This window comes from Hypomesus nipponensis, chromosome 11, assembly GCF_054491055.1.
Source record: "Hypomesus nipponensis isolate SF chromosome 11, ASM5449105v1, whole genome shotgun sequence".
Lineage (NCBI taxonomy): Eukaryota > Metazoa > Chordata > Actinopteri > Osmeriformes > Osmeridae > Hypomesus > Hypomesus nipponensis.
Genome location: NC_140371.1, coordinates 3,656,019 through 3,680,000, shown reverse-complemented (window position 1 = coordinate 3,680,000; position 23,982 = coordinate 3,656,019). Strand labels below are relative to the sequence as shown.

General features: G+C 45.9%; 2 protein-coding genes across 3 annotated transcripts in view; both read right to left on the bottom strand.

Moving 5' to 3' along the window:
- The window catches only part of mcu (mitochondrial calcium uniporter), a 55,322-nt gene that overhangs the window by 16,125 nt on the left and 15,215 nt on the right, over positions 1-23,982 (bottom strand). Inside the window, exon 2 of the mRNA XM_084709178.1 lies at positions 16,168-16,275. Coding sequence (XP_084565304.1) covers positions 16,168-16,275 — 108 coding nt within the window. The remainder of the gene's footprint in view (positions 1-16,167; positions 16,276-23,982) is intronic.
- LOC146267726 (uncharacterized) lies at positions 4,249-10,826 on the bottom strand. Of its 2 annotated transcripts, XM_084709176.1 has the most exons (4): positions 10,729-10,826; positions 10,027-10,056; positions 5,460-6,491; positions 4,249-5,232 (listed from the first exon to the last, which is right to left on the bottom strand). In XM_084709176.1, the coding sequence occupies exons 3-4, from the start codon at positions 6,489-6,491 to the stop codon at positions 4,903-4,905; spliced, it is 1,362 nt and encodes a 453-aa protein (XP_084565302.1). In that variant the 5' UTR covers positions 10,027-10,056; positions 10,729-10,826; the 3' UTR covers positions 4,249-4,902. The 2 variants fall into 2 exon arrangements, with proteins under 2 accessions (XP_084565302.1, XP_084565303.1); XM_084709177.1 differs by lacking the exons at positions 10,027-10,056; positions 10,729-10,826 and having other exon boundaries at positions 5,460-6,997.

The window sequence follows — 23,982 nt, the reverse complement described above, 5'->3', positions numbered from 1 at the left end:
AGAGTGAGGTTGTGCTCTGTCTTTCCAGGAGACTGCTCCCCTAGCTCCCTGCCATCCATCAGAGACAACCACACTCCATAACACACACACACTCCATAACACACACACACACACACACACAATAAAATACACGCACACACCATAACACACACTCACACACACACACACACTCCATAACACACACGCACACCATAACACACACACACACCATAACACACACACACACACACTCACACACACACACTCCATAACACACACGCACACCATAACACACACACACTCCATAACACACACACACTCCATAACACACACGCACACCATAACACACACACACACACACTCCATAACACACACGCACACCATAACACACACGCACACCATAACACACACACACTCCATAACACACACACACTCCATAACACACACACACTCTATAACACACACACACTCTATAACACACACACACTCTATAACACACACACACTCCATAACACACACACACTCCATAACACACACAAGCTCAAACATGCATCATGTTGGCAGGACACACACACCCTCTCACAAGCAAACACACACACCCTCCTAGTGTTTCACCACTGGGGCCCCCCCTGCAGAGTGATCACATTGTGATTTACCACCTGGAGAACAGAGATCAATGAAGCCCCCAATCACCATAGAGATCCCGAGGTTGGAGAGAGGTGAAGGTCCTCACACAAACACACATACATACACACATACACACACACATATATACAGTACACACACGCACACATACTGCATTTGTACTGTACGTGTGTGTGTATTTGTGTACTGTATGTGTGTGTGTGTTGCATTTGTGTTATGCTCACATCTATCATGTGCCTGTGTGTGTGGGGAGTATGTGAGTGTGTGTGTGTGTGTGTGTGTGTGTGTGTGTGTGTGGGGAGTATGTGAGTATGTGAGTGTGTGTGTGTGTGTGTGTGTGTTGCATTTGTGTTATGCTCACATCTATCATGTGCCTGTGTGTGTGGGGAGTATGTGAGTATGTGAGTGTGTGAGTGTGTGTGTGTGTGTGTGTGTGTGGGGAGTATGTGAGTATGTGAGTATGTGTGTGTGTGTGTGTGTGTGTGTGTTGCGTGTGTGTGTGTGTGTGTGTGATCAGACATTGGCAGAGGGAAGCTGTGTGAATGTGCGTCCAGCCAGATGGTTACCCACTGAGGCCTGTGTTAATGTCTGTACATCACGCAATCTCTCTCTGTCCTGTGTCTCACCACCGCCTCCTTCTATCCATCTTTTTCTCTTCCTCCTCCTCCCTCCCTCCCTCTCATCCCTCCTTTTCTTCTTCCTCCCTCTCTCTGATTAGTAGCGGCCAGGACTTTGCAGAGGCTTCCCCGCTAAGTTGGACCTTGAAGCCCCTCCCCTAAATCCACTCAAAATGCATCTCCATTTATTATCTTATACCACTGCCAATAGACCAATTTTCACCGTACGTCACACGACTGTCAACTGCGCATGTTTGTTGCAAAAGACGAACTTCTCCCGGGTATAATACACTTGGAGTGTCGATCAGGTCATCATACATCTGTGGCCACTGGATTGCAAGGCTTGATATCAACTTTTTGAGGCAGTTGTCCTTTGGACAAGTACATTTACATTTCACTTGTCCATGTACAAAAGTCACTTGACCCCGATACCTTTAAATAGCCTGACCAAGTGATCGGGCCAAATTAGCCTGGCTAACGGAAGTCGCTTTCTCCGGCAAGTAAAGAATGAAACAGGCTCGGTAAAAGAAATCCAAGATGCAGGCTATCTTCAGCAGATTCGTATCTACAAATGGCAGTCCTCCCTGAGGTTTTTGGTGTAGTGTAATACAACATTGTGCCAGTGACTGACCCAGGGGGGGACTGGCCATCAGGGATACCGGGAGGATCCCCGGTGGGCCGACGGGGTATATGGTCCAAAATACCGGCCAACTTCCGTTACCAATCGGCCCTCTGACATCGCCAGCATCTCATAATATTTCATATGTCACAGCTTGAATACGTATATGTTGCTTCAAGACCTTTCGTAGTCTGTAATCACTGACCGAGCTTTATACTGCTCCTCGCGATCTGTATTCACACTCATGGTGCCGATTAAAAAAAACTTTCTGACGTGTCTTCTGAAATGTGTTCTTACGGACTTCGGAAGTTTAACGTAAGAAATTAAACACATATGATGTGATTTCTTTGTCATCATCCAAAATAATGTTAAGTGTATGGGTATTTTTCCAAGTAGGCCAATGACTGGTCGATCCGTGCGATGCAGTGAGTGGACAACGCGCTGTGTTTTGAGTGGGACGCATGCCGTTCACTGAGTGGGCCGGTCTGACAGTATAACTCCCGGGCCACTTTTTCCCCCCAGTCCATCCCTGGAGCGACCCGGGTCTGACTCTGAGGCTAACGTCAAAACAGTATAACGCCGTGAGACACAGTCTCACTCAGATTGCTAGTTTTACACAAATCACAAAAATAAATCAAACCAGCTGGCTAAAAATTGAATTCCCATATCTCTTGAATGATGCCCTACTTGACTTTTTCGGTGTAGAATTGACCGAAATTTAAAATTAAGAAGTTTGTGACATGACACGACCAAGACAAGAGACTCTCTCTGTCTTTGGCTGCTGCCTAAGACAATGCGGTCTACAGGGCGACATTCTCACTCAAATTTCAAGACTTCCGTGACCCAAAACAAAATCTGATGTGACAAATCAATTGGGAATCACTTTTTCTCAAGGCTATCCTCCTTGACCTTTTTGGTCTTTTTAAATCTAACTATTTGTATTATCCACTTGGTCCTTTTGCCATTATAAATTATATCCTTTCCCGGTGTTATGTCCCTAATGGTTCCCAAACAAACTGGTTCCCCAGATGTGAGTGCAGCCAGAGCCATAGAAAAAGAGAGTTGCAACACTTCCATAGACTCCCATTGTTATTGAGGAATGCGGAAGTAAACCGTGTCTCATGTAGCCTGACGTTGTCATACTCATAATTCTAGTCAGAATATGAGTCTGAGAACTCTACGTTGGTCTTTGACTACGGGGCGTGTTTCAAACGAGCCTGGAAAACAAATGCCTCTTCGCTCAATTGGATAGACCTACAACCAATCAGAGCAACGTAATATGTTGTTTGTTCAAAACGAATTCAAGTGCTCTTTTGTGACGTGGGTGATTACGTTACTGTTGATCATCTGTCCATCATCATATAAAGCCCGCCCTGGCAATTTCATTGGTACGCCCAGATTCTGGTTTTCTGTAGTTGTTTCCCAATACGAGACCCTCCAGACCCAACTTCCCGACCAAATTTTTGGGTGGGCGGGGAGAAGTTGGGCTGGCAGCCAGGCTATGTCTCATGCCTATAGTTCCAAACATTGTATTTTCCACCATTGAACCCCATTCATTTTCAGTGTCTCCGAAGCAAGTTAGCTGGTAAATTGATGAAAATCAAGCATTTTTTCATATTTCAACCACCACGTATCAATTGTTATTACTAGTATTTCATATAGCCAACTTTAGATAAAAATGTTCGTAAGATTATAGCTTGTTACATTCTAAATGCAGTTAGCGCTCGACTGTAAGTCTAGTATCTGACGTACAGCTAAGCAACACTTTTACTGTAACTAGCTAGAGAGCATGTGTATCATAACCAGAACAGAAGTCCGTTGGTTAACAGTCTGTCAAATTAGTTATAGTAATTGGTGTTTGTTGGCATACAGTTTACAGAATTAGCCTATAGTACATCTGATTAGAGCTAGCAACAACAAATTGCAGATTAAGCCTCGGGTCCTCTGTTGTCCAGCAACGCTCGGCAGGAATTTCAGGTCCACTCATTAGCTAGCTAGTTAGCTAACTAGATGCATCTACTACCACGGTATAAGGTTTGTGAAAAGCAGACATTTAGATCACCTGCTCGGAGTGGAAGAACACTGGACATATTGTACAATAATAACTACTTACTAACCAAGAGTGAGGTCATGCCGGGAAATATCAAACTGAGGCTGGAACGATGAGCTCGGTCAATACGGCAATGCCGAGGTTTGATAATTCCCGGCATGACCGATCGGTCGAGGTTAGTAAGTAGTTTATTATATGGCATTTTTAGCTTCTTTTCACTTTTTAAACGAAAATAAATGGTACCTCTAGGCTAATTGTAGCTAGCTCTCAAGTCTTCTCACGGTGTTTCATGTATTGCCTAGCAACTCATTACTTTTGATAGAAAGCGGACAACATGGTTCTGCTAAAATCGCTTTAATTTCAACACAAAATAACTACACAAGTGATTCAAAGAGTCTAGTCTTCATACTCACTTTCGATGACAAATCTTTTCAGCATCATCTGGATAGTAAAACTCAGCAGCTGACTCGTCGATATTGCTAATTTTGAAGATGACGTCAGAGGGCAATAAGAATACTTATCAGACCGCGGTCAATACGTGGCTGGCATGATTACCCTTTAGCCAATCGTAAAAGCTTGTACCGTCGTTGCCATATAATAAAACAAGGTATAAAATGTTGACTCAAAACACACTGACATCTTTCCACCACTGTGAGCCTGACCACACCTGGAGATAATCTGATTAAATGGAGCTTTAGATTGTCCAGGTTTCTGTACCTAACTTCAATAATAACAGTCATTTATCACATTACACACATAGCTCAATTGGGTATGAGTCACATTTTCTCATCTGAGGAGGTACCTCTCAGTGTAGCCGGTGTGTGGTGAAACTCACTCCTCAAGTATGTAAAAGGCCACCCGTGTCAACAAATTGCTAGCTTTTCGTTGGCGTAGTTGGTAGTGGTGGCGCTTGGGAAGTCAGAGGTGGTGAGTTCGACTCCTGGTCGGAGCGACCAGTGCCTCATACTTGCAAGCCCACGTTACATCAGCAACTACATGACCATACTGGTTCTCAGTCTTTGCAACTTTGCTGAAAGCTTTCCGGAGTCCACTTCCAAAAGCATCTTTTGAAATACCTCAAAAATGTATTTAAGAGTTTTGGGGTATTTCAGATCCAAAGCATAGGTCAGTCCTAGCAGGTAGCAACAGGCTCTGCTGAGATCCCCAAGATGGCTGAGTACAGTGGAACCTTCAATGACGATCCCAACATCATCGACCCGTCCACTTTCATTTCGGACCAGGTACACAGCCATCACCTGTGCTGCCAGCTCTTCTTCCACATCGACAGCGGAATCAACATTCTGTAGACATTGTGACATAACCTTTAACAAAAAGAAGAAAAAAAACAACAGGGAGATTGTGATTATTTAACTGGCTTAATAACACAGAAGTTACATTAAATTCCCCTCTTATATTTCGGAAAAAAAGAGACCATCAGGACCAAGAGCTTTACTTCGAGGATTGAAAACACAAAGGCATTACAAACTTGAGCATTTTCTGCCAATATGTGTTTGTGTTATACTCTGTAAGAGAAATGCAAATTACTCACATGTGACACGTCAAACATGGCAGGCCACCTCTCCTTGACCTCTTTGAAGGTCAAATGAAGACTGACAACATCATGTCTTCTATGCACAAATGTGCTGGCCATTAACTCCTTAATGGTCGTGCCATCTTTCTTCTTCCATTCAGACAGAATAAGGAGCCGCTGTTGCTCTTGGTGTTCAGTGCTCTCTCCTGAAGGATAGTGTGGGAAGTAAATCACTTCTCCTTTCCCTGCTTTTTTGACATTTTGTGCTAGTTTCCTCTCACCAGGCCGTTTGTTTTTGAGAGACTTGCATGTAACTTCAGGAAATCCAAGATTTCTAAGCTTTGACCTGTAATTTCCCATCTTGTATTTTAGGCTATACATCCATCCGATCCAACCATTGCGGCTCCCAAGTTCAGTCAGACATGGATGTTTTTTGACTAAGGCTTCTGCAACCTGTCCAACCTGAAGGCCTGTGGGATAGGCTGTGTGACTGTACATGTAATCAGCCTTCAGTCTTTCCATTATTTCAGACCTGACACAGGTGTTGTTGAGAACTGTGCCATATTTCGCAAAGTCTTCATTGCCATTCCTCAGTACTGCCTCTGTCGCAATTGAGAAAAGTGGAATGACAATTTCATTTGGCCATGATGCCCTTTGAGGGCTTAGTATGACAGTGTCCTGTAATGACATTGACGTGCCATCCGACTGGTAATCTGCAGAACTACAAGATAGCAGTGATGATGAACTCAAACAGGAGGTGTTGAAACAACTGGGCACATTCTCAGTCTTAGGAGTTGCAAGTGAAGGTACTTCTGATGGAATAGTTACTACGCTTATTGTCCCCTTTTGCTTAACATCTTTCGTAGAATGAAGTGTAAAGTAATCACCAAAGTCTTCATCAAGGTAATGCAGGGTGAATTCCTCATCGTTTAGTTTGAATGTGTCCTTTACAGTCTCATGAAATTGATCCACTGTATCTGGCATCCCTGAGGGCAGTGTGAGCTTCTCACTACGGTGATCAATAATCACCTTCACAACAACAGGGTCCATCTGTATGAAATAACAACAATCAAAAAAAGAAAAAAAGAAAGATATCAGAGTAGGAGTAAGACACTTAGGCGTTTCTCTTTTTCACCTAATATTGGACATTAATGTGTCTTTTTAAAGTGACCATGTGTTTGCCTCCCACACAATATGCTTCCAAGGGATATGTATCACTAAGTTGCTGTATCTGCAGCAGGGTCACTTTTCCAGAGTGCTCCAAAGCAAATCCCCTAAAATGTTCCCAATACCTGCTGTTAAGTAACTTAACAATGAAATTGAGATCACTGCCTACAATCACAATCTGTGAGATCTCTACAAAATCTGGTAGACCACCTGTACACCCATAGGGCAAAATCATCCCCACTGCATATTTAGTTCCATGCTATGACACTACGTTGGTCAACTCCACTGTGGTGTGTTGGATACGCCTTTTTAAAACTGTCCTGTATTTCCTCGTGGAGCAATGCCAATGGAATACTTGTCACTTTACTCACACATAATGCAGGTTTTTAAGCTGTTTGTGTAACTGACAACTCGCTTATAAAAAAATAAAAAAATAAAACTGTTTTGCCTCAAAGCGCATAGTCCAAAGCATTTTATCATAGCAGGATAATGCTCCAAGAAATGGTGCTTTGGAATTATTAACTTTTGATCAGGAAAAACATCCAACACTCTATGACGATGTTCCGATATTAGAGTATATAGGTAGCTAATGCTTTCCTCTGTATGAATAGGGGATACTACAAGTTCAGCAATATCTTTTAAAGTCATGAGAACTTGCCATGCTGGTTCATTGAATGGTATCTTCACACCAATTATGAATGGTAATAATCTCAGAAGTTTCCAATTCTCATGTGCATTCCCACCAATAGTTTTTCGAGAAGATACATTTTGTGGTATAGGTTGGGGTCGGTTTTGTCTGTCCAATCATATGGAAACTGAGTTATTGACTCATTCAGTTGAAACAGGGTGAAATAGTTTTTTTATAAACTCTTTAAGACATAATGCCAACTCCAAAGGAATTATTCCTTCAAATAGATCATGGAGCACGTCTGGAGGGTACCCAGTTACAAAATGGATATGCTTAAAATTTTCTGTTAAGGTACAAGCTTTCTTGACACCATAACAAAGTACCAGAGCAGGGTTTTCCTTTACAGACTGAAGAGTTAAAGCATGGTTCTCCTTTGTCCTTGGTGGAAAAACCTCTGAATGCACCTCCTTTGGCTGATAGTCTGAATGGTCCCCAATACAAAATTAAAGCTCTCTACAAGGCCACTTGAAGAATGAGCACCAAGATTGTCCGCTGCAACACATAAAACAGTTGATCTGATATTTGTACCAATGGTAGGAAAGAAAATGCCTTCTTCCTCAAGAGTGATGAGATCTTTTAACAGCGGCTCAAAAACAGTTTTGTAGCCATTTTTTTTACATCATTAGCTTTACAAAGGAGTGCCAAATTAATTGAGGTTAATTGTGATCTAAATTCTGATGGCACATCTACAAGTACCAAATACACCGTTGTCACTTTATTTTTTACGCGAGGTTCCACGCGGGTTACAGACTTCAAAATCATGCACGTAAAGTATAAGTGAAATCCTTAGCTCTCCATCAGCAAAAAACTCATTTGACTTGAAATATTTTCCATCGTGAAAGGATGAAAACTTTGATGGAATGCCTGAATGTCTTGTCAGTTTCCTACTTACTATGTCTTTGTTATTTATGAATAGCTGTACGTTTTGGAGAATAGGTACATACTGAAAGGTACAGATGTCAGATGGATCCAATCTATATTCAACCGGCTCAATAACTTGAAAGTTGTCTTTAAAAAATTCTGCCTCTTATATTTTGAAAAAATCGACCATCAGAACCAAGATATGTATTTAGAGGATTGCAGAGACACCATTTTTAAACTAAAGCCGTGACAACCTTTTCATTAACAGTGCAGTTATTTTGTGTCAAAACGTCTCTCACTACTTTTGGAATATACCGAGACGAAGATGTGCAGATAAACTGAAGGTGTTCCACCTTTATACATTATAAATGCTTTTACTTAATTAAGAGAGAACCGATAACTTTTACAAATGCGTTTTCAGTTTCACAATCCAAATCTACAGTAGCAACCAACTCCATATCAGCAACGGATTCCAGAAATGCAAACTGTCTGTCATGCGGTTGAACACTGGTAGAAATCAGAAGTTTTACAATAACATCAGCTTTCAAGTCCTTACACAAGTAAGATGGGTGCTTTCGGCTTTCATGTGTAGAATAACTCCCATATATGTTAGTTTTGAACTCACAACCATCAAACATCAAAAATTTTACATTTAAAAGCTTTGACCTCTTGCTGATTTTCAGTTTCCACTGTTATTTGAGCTCGACACAAGTGTGTACGTAAGCTGCCCCAAGTTTTAAAAGAACATGGACTTTTCAAATGAATAAGGAAGAAAATGTCCATGACCTAAATGTCTGTGTTTCAGTCGGTAGTGTCTAATAAGTCCCCCTTTTGATGATGCGACAAATGTACAGAGCTTACACTGCCACCCCATGAGCTGGTACCTTAAAGATTAATACAAATTGGGGAGAGTGTCCTGTGAGGCTCAGACCTTTCCACTGTGACCTGGGGCCAGTTGCATAAACTTAGTTTAAGACTAGTTTTAGCCTAAGACTGTCTTAAATTGTCAGGTAAGACTAGTCTAATTGTTGCATAAATAGTAAGTTGCATAAATTAAGACTTAATTTGAGGTAGAAAAGTTAGCCACCTCTCCCCCTGGCTAAACCTTGCCGTAAGGGCTGAGTTGCTATGCCAACGATGTTTTAGTAGGCTACGTCATTATCTTAGCATAATGTATTACGAAAGGAATTAAGTGTTATTTGTAACTGCAGAAAATGTTTACGGGGTTCTGCTTTTCCGCAGAATAAAATGTTTTCTTAAACGAGTGAGTAGTTAGATGACAACATAGCTCACTTTATTGACGCTAGCACCAGCCATCTGCGTTGTTGTTGATAAACGGAAGTAGCGTTGAGGTTAAATTAAGAAGCTTAAAAACGCATACACTATTTGTTTTAACAAAAAGTTTTAACTTTTTCAATACTGTATTCCTACAACAGATATAGGTTTTTATAAGGTTAAAATGTATCAATCTTTCGCCGTTAAGTGTCGCTGTTTTGTCCGCCATCTTTTCTTTTTGCGCAAAGTGTCTTATTTTACCCATAACACAGCGCGCAATATGCTATCTAAGTCAGTCTTACGTTAGTCACTGATCTTAAAGCTTTATGCAACAGGTAAATTGAAGTGTCTATGGCAAGTCGGACTTAAAGTTGCATTTAAGTCTAAGACTAGGTCTATTTTTATGCAACTGGCCCCTGAGTTGAATATGGCCTGCTGTCCTCCCCTCTTTCTCACACATTCCTGTCCCGTCTCTTAAGTTAAGCATATGTTCAAACAAAAGAGATACAAACCTTTGATTGCTATAAAAGTTGATAAACTAAAAATCAATTACCCCTCCCCCAAAAATTAAGAAAGCAAAGGTAAGTAACTTACCTGACATTTTCTTGATCAGCCGTTTTCCATCTGAAATTTGTTTTAAATATATATTTAGCAAGGATTATAACAACTCTTGAACTTAGAATTAACTTTAAGAACAACCTTCCACACAAGTCATGAATTGCAATTAATGAATACGGCTCCTTTATGCCAGAGCAATGCATGATTTACTACTGAGTGAGATTTAAAGATCAACATGGCATGGTAATTAGGGCAGAGCCCAGCTTGAACTTCAAAAAATACCTTTGTGGTATTTGCGGTCTCTGATTTTGAAAAAAGTAAAATAAACATTAGCCTTGCATATACCTGAATATTTTTCGGCCTAACTTCACGTATTATAACGTTAACTGAATTGACCTCAGCAGTAAAAAATATTTTATTTTCAGACCTGTCTCCAACTAAACGTAGGCCAACAAGGTGTTGCAGTTATACAAGTTAGAGTCTAATGTTAAACTGTATGTAATATAACTGGCTAATGTAAGCTTAGTTGTAGCCTTCTGAAGAAAACGCATAGCACGTGCAGACTCATCTAGCTAGCTAGCTAGCTAGCTAGCTAAAGTGTGCTAACAAGTCAAATTAGCTTTGCCAAAGAATGGCTTCGACATCACAGTAATGTTGGTCGACTGATACTTCATGCTCAGTTGTTGCTTTTGTAACTGAGATGTATGTAAAACGATTATTGTGTTAAATGTTACTTACTTCAACTTGTGGTCTTGTAGCGGTGGAGTTCAGTCAGACCTTCAAGTAGCTGTGCCCACCAAGCAACGTCTCTGTGTCGTCTGTCTGAGCCAGAACCGTTAGGAAATGACGTCACTTCATACCCGTTTACTCATTCTTTTAAGTTGTTAAGTAGTTTCCAAATATATTGAGTTGAGTTGTCAAATAATTATGGTTCTTAAAAATAATTGCTATCCATAGTGTATTCTTTAAAAATATGTGGTGAAACATACAGTAATTATTTCAAATATCCAAACATTGTAATCTGTCAGTCAAATCATTTCTTTTTATTAAATAAACTTACTACATGTACATTTTACACTTGCTGTTTGAGATTCACTCATGAATTTTAATACAGTTAACCCAAATACTCATCATAATGAAGGTCAGTATTTTATTAAGCAAGAATACCTTTATTTGACTCTTACATTTACATGTCCAGGGAATTATTTTTTTGAGTGCAGTGGGGATTTTTGGAACTACAGCGAGCTACATGAACCACGTGATCACTTGCTGGCGAGATCAAAGCGTGTCGCAACTCTCTTTTTCTATGGCTCTGCGTGCGCCTATTAGTTTGCCTGATTCCTCACACAAACCAGATTCGTCACAAACATATTACTGGCGATTTTCAAGTCGGATCTCATATTTGCTGAGGCACATATGAAAGTAGGCCTATAGGCTACGTGCGCACTACATTAGGCTAACATTCACGACAAAATAAATGGAGACAAAATAAAACATTTGCAGCAAATATGAGATCCGACTTGAAAATCGGCAGTAATATGTTTGTGAATATGTGACGAATCTGGTGATACAGGCAGACTGATAGGTGCACGCACAGCTGGGGAACCAGTTAGTTTGGGAACCAGTAGGGACAAAACACCGCTTGTCTGCAACCACATTGCGCGCGCATCCCGAATGTTTACAAAATTGGTCTATGGACTGATTGCTGTCTACCTTTAACTATAGCATATATTCAGCAATGTGAGAGATAAATAAAAAAGTTTAAAAATAACAAAAGCACAATTGCGTCAGCACCACTGTAGCCTATTTGTCATAGTTCAAAACCAAAGACAGCGCTAGCCTGATAGTTCAGCACCGCCACTGAAATAACAGACAATCAATGGAGGGAAAGGAAAACATATTCTTGACAGTAAGTAAGCAAGTATATTGGTTGCTGGTGAAGATGTGCTGCTGCTAGCTACCTGCTGCTGTGGTAGTGTTTCGTCTGTGGAGATTCTGATGATAGCTTCCTCTCTGGCTGGTCTAAATAAGTGTGTAATCTTCGGGTGTTTTGTTTGAGCTTGTTCAGACAATCGTTTATTGCTGCGCTTTTGAGCACCGCTTGCATTTTTCTTTTACTTGTGTTATGTATCTACCGTCATCTAGCAAAACGTAATGCAGAAGCTATTGTTGCCAGATTGAAGAATTTTGAGACTATTTAGCCCATGGAAGTGGATGAAGATATGTTACGTTGCCTACAATACGGGATTCCTTTACCCAGTAGTTGAAACCTGAGGCTGTCAATGAGCGACCTCAGAGTTTTTGACTTTTTTAAATAAATATATTTTTTATATAGGTCGAGTCTGTTTTTTGATATTCAGGGCGGGGCCCTTGGGGCATGGGGGGCCCCCAGCCTTGGGGTCTGCGGGGGTTTCCCAGCCGTCACTGCCTCTCATCTCTCCCTCTCCCTCCTCCCTGTATGTCATCTCTTCCTGTTCTTGCCCAGAAGTAAATATCCTCCATTTATACACTACAGGTAATTACAACACATGACACCCCCCCTATTCGCTCTCACGCTCTCTCCGACAGAGCAGGGCAATCAATACTGCTGAATAAGCAGTCCTCTCCATCCTTCCTACCTTCTCCATCTCCCTCCAACCCCATCCGTCCCTCCCTCCCCATCTTTCTCCATTCTTCCCTCCCTCTCTCCATCGCTACAACCTTTTCTCTCTCCCTCTAACCTTCTGTCCCTCCCTCTCTCCATCCTTCCTTCCACCCCCCCCTTGCTCCCTCCCTCTCTGAACAGTTAGTCTCTGCAGAGCGTCTGGCCACCCTGCAAAGCACTGCAGGGTCAGTCAGGGTTAGGGTCAGTCATGGTCAGGGTTATGGTCAGTCACGGTCAGAGTTATGGTCAGTCCTTCATACTCTCACTAGTTCGGAGTGTGTGTGAGTGTGTGAGTGCTCTTTTCCTGTGCCTATCTTTCAATGTCTGCATCTTACCATCTACATGAGATCAGATTTCAATTGTATCTAAAGGGCTTCCTCAGTCGTTTACTCACACCGACAGAGAGAGACAGAGACAGAGACAGAGAGAGGGGAAAATGATTTCTCATTATTATGACGATGGAAGTTGTCAAGCGAAGAGAGGAGCATCGATTGGATCATCAGTCACGCACTGAATGGTAACCATGACCACACACACACTTTAGATCTTTACACCAATCTTATCATGTTTGGATTTGAAGTCTGAACAGAGGTTCCCCCTGCTCTCCGGCACACATAACCACAGACTTGCAAGACATGCTAAACATTCCAGACAACATGACATTTCCCCCACAAATAATAACTTAATTTATCTGCTGACTGTTTCCCATGGCCATGTTAAGCTAAGGTCAGGGGGGGCCTGTCTTTCCTGTTTCTTGGAATTGGAGGACATGGAGTTGATTCAGATTTTGTTCTTGTTTGTGGACCTCAAATGAGCTCCCTTCTTCTCCTGTTCTCCTCGCCTGTTCTCCCCTCTCCCAGTGGTTCGAAAAGGGGAGGTGTAAGGGAGGAGACAGAGTTATGGGTATTGAGCTCTTTGTCCCTCTGTATGTTTATACTTCATCAGACCAAATGGACACTGTGCTACTGAGATGTGCTGACTGATAAGATAGAGTGGGACAGATGGTAGCCAGAGAGAGAGAGAGAGAGAGACAGAGAGAGAGAGACAGAGAGAGAGAGCCAGAGAGAGAGAGAGAGAGAGAGAGCCAGAGAGAGAGAGAGAGAGAGAGCCAGAGAGAGAGAGAGAGAGAGAGAGCCAGAGAGAGAGAGAGAGAGAGAGCCAGAGAGAGAGAGACAGAGAGAGAGAGAGAGAGAGAGAGACAGAGAGAGAGAGCCAGAGAGAGACAGAGAGAGAGACAGAGAGAGAGAGAGCCAGAGAGAGACAGAGAGAGACAGAGAGAGAGAGCCAGAGAGAGAGAGAGAGAGAGCCAGAGAGAGAGAGAGAGAGCCAGAGAGAAAGAGAGAGAGGGAGCCAGAAAGATACTGTAGAGAGAGGGAGAGAGTGACAGAGAGAGAGAGAAAGAGAAAGAGCAGTGTTCTCCATCAGCTAGTGGACAGCTCTCGTCCCGGGGGTGTTGGTCTCAGCTCCTACTGCTGAGGCGGTGAGAGGGGGGAGAGAGGAAGTAGAGGGAAGAGAGAGGAGAGGAAGTGAATATGTCCTACTGATGCCTTGAGTCTTGATTTCTTGCTCTCACTTTCCCGCCATCTTCCCCTCCACACACACACACGTACACACACACACACACACACAGATCAGCTAATGCACTGTTATCCAGAGCAGAGGAGGAATAGCAGCACTCAAGGAACAGATATCCTGTTCTCATCATAAAAGTTTCATTCCAAGCAAGCTGCCAGGGACACACAAACACACACACTCTCTCTCTCTTAACCTTGAGCTGATCTACTTAACATAATGACTCCATTTGACTTTATCCAACATGGCTAAACTTGGAGACCAGCAGTCTGGCCTGAGCCAAGGACCAAATGTGAGACCCCCTGGACTGCTTTCAACAAAAACTTTATTGAGACAGAAACAGTGATGAGCTGAACACAGCAGGCTTTACTACTATAACAGCTGAGAAGGCCATTTTAATACGGCGGGGGTTTATACACACAAAGCTGTTGATCAGTAGCGCTGCAGGGGGAGGGGGGGGGGCAGGGCAGGGGTGTTCTTCCGGACTTCGGAAGTTCAACAAAAGAAATGAAACATATATGATGTAATTTCTTTGTCATCATCCAAAATAATGTTAAGTGTATGGGTATTTTTCCAAGTAGGCCAATGACTGGTCGAAACGTGTGATGCATTGAGTGGGCCGCGCGCCGTTTACTGAGTGGGCCGGTCTGACAGTATAACTCCTGGACCACTTTTTTTCCCCCAGTTGGCCCCTGCCCATGGTGTTTCCTCATGCTGGAAACCGAAGCAAAACGATGCACACCGTTTTCAGATTGAACGTGGCCCTGGTGTGGAGCAGGGGCATACATCTCCACGGAAACCAATAGCTAGCAATAGCAGCCAGCGCTACCAGTCACCACAGTAGAGGTGGAGGTTTAGTAGAAGTGGTTTAGTGGAGGTGGAGGTGGTTTAGTAGAGGTGGAGGTGGTTTAGTAGAGGTGGAGGTTTAGTAGAGGTGGAGGTGGTTTAGTAGAGATGGAGGTTGGTAAGAGATGAAAGTTTAGTAAAGATGGAGGTTTAGTAGAGCTTGAGGTTTAGTAGAGATGGAGGTTGATGACAGATGGAGGTTGATGAGAGATGGAGGTTGATGAGAGATGGAGGTTGATGAGAGATGGAGGTTGATGAGAGATGGAGGTTGAGAGATGGAGGTTGATGAGAGATGGAGGTTGATGAGAGATGGAGGTTGATGAGAGATGGAGGTTGATGAGAGATGGAGGTTGATGAGAGATGGAGGTTGATGAGAGATGGTGGTTGAGAGATGGAGGTTGATGAGAGATGGAGGTTGAGAGATGGAGGTTGATGAGAGATGGAGGTTGAGAGATGGAGGTTGATGAGAGATGGAGGTTGATGAGAGATGGAGGTTGATGAGAGATGGAGGTTGATGACAGTTTTAATGGTCAGAATGTGACAACTACAACACACCCCTTGTGGCAGCCTTTCTATGGTTTCACATTTTTGAACTCCAAGATCCAGTCAAGGCCGTGGGTCTAGTGAGCAGGTAGTGGATGACGCACTTTTGATACTCCAAACTTGAAAGAATATAATCAATTTATTTGGCTCCAAAAAGGTGAACTTAAACGAGTTGTAAATGTATACAATAAAGCAAAGGTAAAGACAGTAAACTAAAAAGGTTAAGATTGTACTGAAAAGTGGTCAAAAAAACGTATGTTACGTGCCTCTCGACCCAACATTTGGCTACCAAGTCATCTACCCAATGAGCCGTGCAGGTGCTGCAATTATAACGTTCAAGGTAATGACCAATGTACCAATTATCCTATAGTTTAATTGAATGATATTCCAATATGCAAATATAGAAACACCAATCACATTTAACACAACTAAAGTAACCCAAGGCAAGTGCAAACTCCACAGTCGGACAAAACTGTCCAAAATGGCTACAACACCCTTGTTACTTCCCTGTGTCAAGTTAACACTCAGCAGTGAGACTTCACACACACACACACACACACACACACACTAACCTGTGGAGCCAGGGAGGTGGGCGCGGAGCAGAAGAGAGCAGAGCGGGCAGCTGATCGTAGAGCATGTGCTCTCCTGACTGGCTGGTGGGGGAGGAGGGGGGACGACTCCTGTGGAGAAGAAGGGGGGGAGGGAAGGAGAGGGGGGAGGAGGAAGGAGAGGGGGGAGGAGGAAGGAGAGGGGGAGGAAGGGGAGGGAGAGACAACTTTAGAGCAGGTGTCGGCCTTCAAAGTGTGCTATTTCAGTAAGGTAACATTGTGTCAAAAGGTGGTAGAGATAATTCAGAACTTGAGAGAGAGAGAGAGAGAGAGAGAGAGAGAGAGAGATGTGTTGTCATGTGTTAGTGTTGGAGTGTGCGTGAGCGTCCATGTGCTATGTTTGTGTGTGTGGTAAGAGATTTCAAGCACTGCGGCCTGTCACCAGGACGACTATCACCATATCAACAGGCCTCTTGTGACCTTGTTGCTACAGCTACTCCAGTTTGATAGCACACAGTGGATTACACACACACACCTGAAAAAAACACGGTGTTCTATCAGAATCCAGTGCTGTGTTGGTACGGATGTTGCTGTTACATCTGGTAAACAGGTACATCTTAGCCCTACTATACGGCTGGTGTGCGTTGTTGCAGCTGCTAACATCAGCCCACGTCACTGCACACTTCAACAGCTCACTAGATAAATGAGCAGCTTGGTTGTCACATAAGACTAGTTGGTTACTTTCCTTCTAATGAAACTCCTTATTACCATACTGTGCAACTATACTACCGGCAGCTATAGTAAGCAGTGACCTTTTAGTTGTGCTAACGACATGAGAATAGCATAGTATGAAAAATGGCTTGCAGTTCAACACAGGCAGTATAAATGACAGCTTGAAGGAACCCACTGGCCTCAGTTACTCCGGCACCATCAGTCTGATCCAGGTTTATATCCAGAGTAACCTGCCAGGGCGGAGCCCAGTTCAGAACAGCAGTGACAGTGCTCCAGTCTTCACTGGGACTGCCATCACTGCTACAGGCTGGAACCTCGTCAGTGCCAGGGTAGATTTGGGGTGGAACAACAGAATCAGGATTCATTTACGGGATTTGGTTTTGTCCATTTGAGGACATGTTCTTGCTCCTCCCAAGTTCAAGGGCTGAGGTCTGGGCCCTGCCCCCCCCTTTCTCTATGGGGTTTCAAGAGGTTTACAATGAGCCTGAGAGTTCAAATGACATGAAGGGTTGGAGTTAGGAGTTAAGGTTTTTTGGGGCTCAAGGTTAAAGTTAGGGTTAGAAAAAACTGGATTTAGAATGTGTTAGAATTCTGGGTATCCACAAAGACAGCCATACAAACTTGTGTGTGCATATGAGAGTGAATGATGGAATGTGTATGGGTGGTGGATGTGTGAGTGGTAGATGTGTGGCGTGTGTGTGGTGGGTAGTTGTGGTGTATATGGTGTGTGATCAGTGTGTGGTGGGTGTGTATGGTGTGTGTGTGGTGGCAGTGTGTGGTGGGTGGTTGTGGTGTATATGGTGTGTGATCAGTGTGTGGTGGGTGTGTATGGTGTGTGTGTGGTGTCAGTGTGTGATGGGTGGTTGTGGTGTATATGGTGTGTGATGGGTGTGTATGGTATGTGTGTGGTGTCAGTGTGTGGTGTGTGTGTGGTGGGTGGTTGTGGTGGGTGGTTGTGGTGTGTGGTTGTGGTGTCAGTGTGTGGTGTGTGGTTGTGGTGTGTGGTTGTGGTGGGTGGTTGTGGTGGGTGGTTGTGGTGGGTGGTTGTGGTGGGTGGTTGTGGTGGGTGGTTGTGGTGTCAGTGTGTGGTGTCAGTGTGTGGTGTCAGTGTGTGGTGTGTGGTTGTGGTGTGTGGTTGTGGTGTGTGGTTGTGGTGTCAGTGTGTGGTGTGTGGTTGTGGTGGGTGGTTGTGGTGTCAGTGTGTGGTGGGTGGTTGTGGTGTGTGGTTGTGGTGTGTGGTTGTGGTGTGTGGTTGTGGTGTCAGTGTGTGGTGTGTGGTTGTGGTGGGTGGTTGTGGTGTCAGTGTGTGGTGGGTGGTTGTGGTGGGTGGTTGTGGTGTGTGGTTGTGGTGTGTGGTTGTGGTGTCAGTGTGTGGTGGGTGGTTGTGGTGGGTGGTTGTGGTGGGTGGTTGTGGTGGGTGGTTGTGGTGGGTGGTTGTGGTGGGTGGTTGTGGTGGGTGGTTGTGGTGGGTGGCTGTGGTGGGTGGTTGTGGTGTCAGTGTGTGGTGGGTGGTTGTGGTGGGTGGTTGTGGTGGGTGGTTGTGGTGGGTGGTTGTGGTGGGTGGCTGTGGTGGGTGGTTGTGGTGGGTGGCTGTGGTGGGTGGTTGTGGTGGGTGGTTGTGGTGGGTGGTTGTGGTGGGTGGTTGTGGTGGGTGGTTGTGGTGGGTGGTTGTGGTGGGTGGCTGTGGTGGGTGGTTGTGGTGGGTGGTTGTGGTGGGTGGTTGTGGTGGGTGGTTGTGGTGGGTGGCTGTGGTGGGTGGTTGTGGTGGGTGGTTGTGGTGGGTGGTTGTGGTGGGTGGTTGTGGTGGGTGGTTGTGGTGGGTGGTTGTGGTGGGTGGCTGTGGTGGGTGGCTGTGGTGGGTGGTTGTGGTGGGTGGTTGTGGTGGGTGGTTGTGGTGGGTGGTTGTGGTGGGTGGTTGATCATCAGTGTGTCCCACACTTCAGAGACACATCAGAGGGAGCTGTGAGGTATTGATTTCCTGATTGAATAACAGATGCTCTGTACTGCAATAGGAACGGAGGTAACACCATGTCCACAAACATGAATACACACACAGCACAAACACAGCACACACACTCCAGCTTCTTCTGTCTCCATGGAGTGAAAGCTATGTGTAAGCCACCCCAGGGAAACATGATCCAATCTCACGTCCTCTGATAACGTACTCAGACCTCTACAACATGATCCAGGGCCAGAGCCATCACCAGAGCCATCACTAGGGCCATCACTAGGGCCAGGACTAGGGCCAGGACTAGGGCCATCACTAGGGCCATCACTAGGGCCAGGACTAGGGCCAGGACTAGGGCCAGGACTAGGGCCAGGACTAGGGTCAGGACTAGGGTCAGGACTAGGGCCATCACTAGGGTCAGGACTAGGGCCAGGACTAGGGCCATCACTAGGGCCATCACTAGGGTCAGGACTAGGGCCAGGACTAGGGCCATCACTAGGGCCATCACTAGGGCCAGGACTAGGGCCAGGACTAGGGCCATCACTAGGGCCATCACTAGGGCCATCACTAGGGCCAGGACTAGGGCCAGGACTAGGGCCAGGACTAGGACCAGGACTAGGGTCAGGACTAGGGTCAGGACTAGGGCCATCACTAGGGTCAGGACTAGGGCCAGGACTAGGGCCATCACTAGGGCCATCACTAGGGTCAGGACTAGGGCCAGGACTAGGGCCATCACTAGGGTCAGGACTAGGGCCAGGACTAGGGCCATCACTAGGGCCATCACTAGGGCCAGGACTAGGGCCAGGATTAGGGTCAGGACTAGGGCCATCACTAGGGTCAGGACTAGGGCCAGGACTAGGGTCAGGACTAGGGTCAGGACTAGGACCAGGACTAGGGTCAGGACTAGGGTCAGGACTAGGACCAGGACTAGGGCCAGGACTAGGACCAGGACTAGGACCAGGACTAGGGCCAGGACTAGGGCCAGGACTAGGACCAGGACTAGGACCAGGACTAGGGCCAGGACTAGGACCAGGACTAGGACTAGGACTAGGACCAGGACTAGGACCAGGGTCAGGGTTAGGGCCAGGACCAAAACAGGAGAAATGGCAGAAATAAAGAGAGGGTAGGAGAAATAAAGGAGGGCGAGAATAGTGAGAGAGGAAAGGGTGTGCATGAGTGAAATAAACCAGATGGTTCAGTAATAGTTCAAGATTCTCCCTACTCAGCCATCATAACTTGTGACCTTCTGCAAGGACACGTGCGCGCATCAGTGTGTAGGTGCTCTCCACTCTGCTGTAACCCTGTGAGTGTGTGTGTGTGTGTGTGTGTGTGTGCGTGCTTGTGAGCTCTGCATCGGCTGAGCTGTATGGAACAGCAACAGTTCAGTCTCCAATCGGACAGGAGATTCTTCACGCTGCTGCCTACTTGCCACACACACACACGCGCACGCTCGCTGTCCAACAGGGTAACAGCGGTGGGGGATTTCTCCTCCTGGCAGCTCCCGCTTGCTGCTGCAGCAGATGAAGGGGAGCACTGCAGCCTGGCTTCATTCATAATGACACAGCAAGACAGGGTGGAGAGAGGGATAAGAGGAAGAGGGAGGGAGAGAGAGAGAAGGGGGGAGGGAGGGAGATAAAGTGGGAGAATCAGGGATAGAACTAGATGTTCCTTTGTCTCTGGAGGGAGACAAAGAGTCTGAGAAAGAGTCCAGACACACACACACGCAGACACACACACACACACACACACACAGTGGAGATGAGGTTTGAAATCTGCACCTGAGTACAGTGGTGTGGGCGTGAGGAGGAGAAAGAGACGGAGAGAGAGGGAGAGACAGACAGAGATCCTACATGAGCTGATCTGTTTTCAACTGAGAGAGACAGCATCATTACAAGGAACGTTCTCATATCCCCATACCTGGAGCAAGACAGGAGAGAGGAGCGTGAGATGGGTAAACAAGTCAGGCAGTTCAATATCATACTGAGTTATGTTGGGGGGAATGAACAGTACTGCTACATGTAGATCCAGGCAGTGCCTCTACCACTCATATGTGTGGGTGTAGATGTGTGTGTGCATGTGTGTGAGTGAGTGAGTGAGTGTGGATGGGTGGGTGTTTTTGTGTGGGTGATGGTGAGAGACAGAGAAAAGCAGTGAACATCAAGAGATTTTTATATGAACAGAGAGCAAGGGAGGAATAAAGAGAGGAAGGAGAGAATAAAGAAATGTAACATTCATTCAACTCAGGAAAGGATTTCCTCTTGAGCTCAACACTGCGTCTCCCAGGCAACCCCCTAGCACCTGGACAACTCTTGGAGGCAGAAAAAAGGTCAAAAGCACTCTCCTCTCTCGGTCTCTCTCCTTCTCTCTCTCTCCTCTCTCCTCCTTTTTCTCCTTCTCTCTCCTTTTGCCTCGAAATTTTCATTGAATGGGTTTTGTTAGAATAAGAGTCAGTAAGAGAAAAATGGCTGTTGTGGTGTAACTGTTAATTAGCTGGCAGTTATGGCCCAATAAAGATATCTTTAAAGTATGTGTGTGGTGTGTGTACCTCCTCTCTATCCTTCTCTCCTTCCCCTCCCTGTCTCTCTCTCCTCCTCTTCATCTCTCTCCTTTACATAGTGGCACACTGACATACAGTCCAGCCCTCCCCCCCCCCCTCCCCAGGGGGGTGTCAGCACAATGACAGGAACAGCGCAGCATGTACAACCATTAGATAACCTCCCTGGGGCCCACAACAATGAGAGAGAGAGAGAGAGAGAGAGAGAGAGAGGTGGAGAAATGGAGGGAGCAAGAGAATGTTCATCTTTTCTATCAAAACAAAACCTTCCATCCCTCCCTCTATCTCTACATGCATCCTTTTCTCTATCCATCCATCCTTCCCTCTCTCTATCCATCCCTCCTCTATCTCTCTCTGGCTCTTCCTCCCTCCCCCTGTGCAGAGCAGAGCAGGGACTCCCCTGGGTTCTCTGTGGAACGTGACCCTGAAAGTGAGTCCCTCTTAGCTCTGTCCTGGAAATCACATGTTGGCTGGTTGTTATGACTGGCTGGCTGATAGGGCTGGCTGGTAGTTAGGGCTGGCTGTCTCGTTATCGGGGCTGGCTGTCTGGTTGTTAGGGCTGGCTGTCTCGTTATCGGGGCTGGCTGTCTGGTTGTTAGGGCTGGCTGGCTGGCTCGTTATCGGGGCTGGCTGTCTGGTTGTTAGGGCTGGCTGTCTCGTTATCGGGGCTGGCTGTCTGGTTGTTAGGGCTGGCTGGCTGGCTCGTTATCGGGGCTGGCTGGCTGGCTCGTTATCGGGGCTGGCTGTCTGGTTGTTAGGGCTGGCTGTCTCGTTATCGGGGCTGGCTGTCTGGTTGTTAGGGCTGGCTGGCTGGCTCGTTATCGGGGCTGGCTGTCTGGTTGTTAGGGCTGGCTGTCTCGTTATCGGGGCTGGCTGTCTGGTTGTTAGGGCTGGCTGGCTGGCTCGTTATCGGGGCTGGCTGTCTGGTTGTTAGGGCTGGCTGTCTGGTTATTAAGTCTGGCTGTCTGGTTGTTAGGGCTGGCTGGCTCGTTATTGGAGCTGGCTGTCTGGTTGTTAGGGCTGGCTGGCTGGCTCGTTATCGGGGCTGGCTGTCTGGTTGTTAGGGCTGGCTGTCTGGTTGTTAAGTCTGGCTGGCTGGTTGTTAGGGCTGGCTGGCTCGTTATTGGAGCTGGCTGTCTGGTTGTTAGGGCTGGCTGGCTGGCTCGTTATCGGGGCTGGCTGTCTGGTTGTTAAGTCTGGCTGTCTGGTTGTTAAGTCTGGCTGTCTGGTTGTTAGGGCTGGCTGGCTGGCTCGTTATCGGGGCTGGCTGTCTGGTTGTTAGGGCTGGCTGGCTGGCTCGTTATCGGGGCTGGCTGTCTGGTTGTTAGGGCTGGCTGTCTCGTTATCGGGGCTGGCTGTCTGTTTGTTAGGGCTGGCTGGCTGGCTCGTTATCGGGGCTGGCTGTCTGGTTGTTAGGGCTGGCTGTCTGGTTGTTAAGTCTGGCTGTCTGGTTGTTAGGGCTGGCTGGCTCGTTATTGGAGCTGGCTGTCTGGTTGTTAGGGCTGGCTGGCTGGCTGGCTCGTTATCGGGGCTGGCTGTCTGGTTGTTAAGTCTGGCTGTCTGGTTGTTAAGTCTGGCTGTCTGGTTGTTAGGGCTGGCTGTCTCGTTATCGGGGCTGGCTGTCTCGTTATCGGGGCTGGCTGTCTCGTTATCTCGTTATCGGGGCTGGCTGTCTCGTTATCGGGGCTGGCTGTCTGGTTGTTAGGGCTGGCTGTCTCGTTATCGGGGCTTGCTGTCTGGTTGTTAGGGCTGGCTGGCTGGCTCGTTGTTAGGGCTGGCTGTCTGGTTGTTAAGTCTGGCTGTCTGGTTGTTAGGGCTGGTTCGTTATTGGAGCTGGCTGTCTGGTTGTTAGGGCTGGCTGGCTGGCTCGTTATCGGGGCTGGCTGTCTGGTTGTTAAGGCTGGCTGTCTGGTTGTTAGGGCCGGCTGGCTCGTTATCAGAGCTGGCTGTCTGGTTATTAGGGCTGGCTGGCTCGTTATCAGGCTGACTGGTTATTAGGCTTTTTCCACTAACCCTAAGACCCGATAGTTATTACCTACTGCTAAGCCTGTGGGCAGAGACATTGCTAGGAATCCCGGCCCTGTGACAAAATATATTCATAGTTATGTGTGTGTGTTTTAGCTGAATGGTAACTCAGGATCTAATTAATTACGGAGATATCAGCCCATCTGTTACTGTGGTTTTCACCACAGTGTCAGATAACTAGCTGAGTTTCAGGAAGCGTGAGAAGTGCTAGCTTCTAAACAATTAACAATTAACATTAAGCGCAATTTCCCAGCATTGACTGACATTTCTCTATCCTTTGTTTTTCATTTTTCGTGCAGCAGGTTCATGTTGCAACATTTTCCTGCCAGCCGTTGCTAAGGCAATCCAACTGTCCAACAGTCTCACTGCACAATAGAATTGGAAACGTGCAGGAGCGGGGAGGAGGGGGACCCAAGAGACTCTAACTATCTATTATCTAAACTCTGTCTCTCCCCTGTCTGAGGTGAGATCTCTGACCTCATTCTTTCTCATTACCCCACCTCCTGTCCCCTTGATCCAGTCCCCTCTCCTCTCTTCAAACCATCTCTCCCTTGACTTGATTGACAAATAATAACTACAG

Bases quoted from the DNA above. Each gene is read 5' to 3' on its own strand.
- LOC146267726 (XM_084709176.1), bottom strand. From the start codon at position 6,491: ATGGACCCTGTTGTTGTGAAGGTGATTATTGATCACCGTAGTGAGAAG. The intron at 5,233-5,459 runs GTGAGTAATTTG...TTTTTGTTAAAG, and splicing joins CCATGTTTGACGTGTCACAT to GTTATGTCACAATGTCTACA.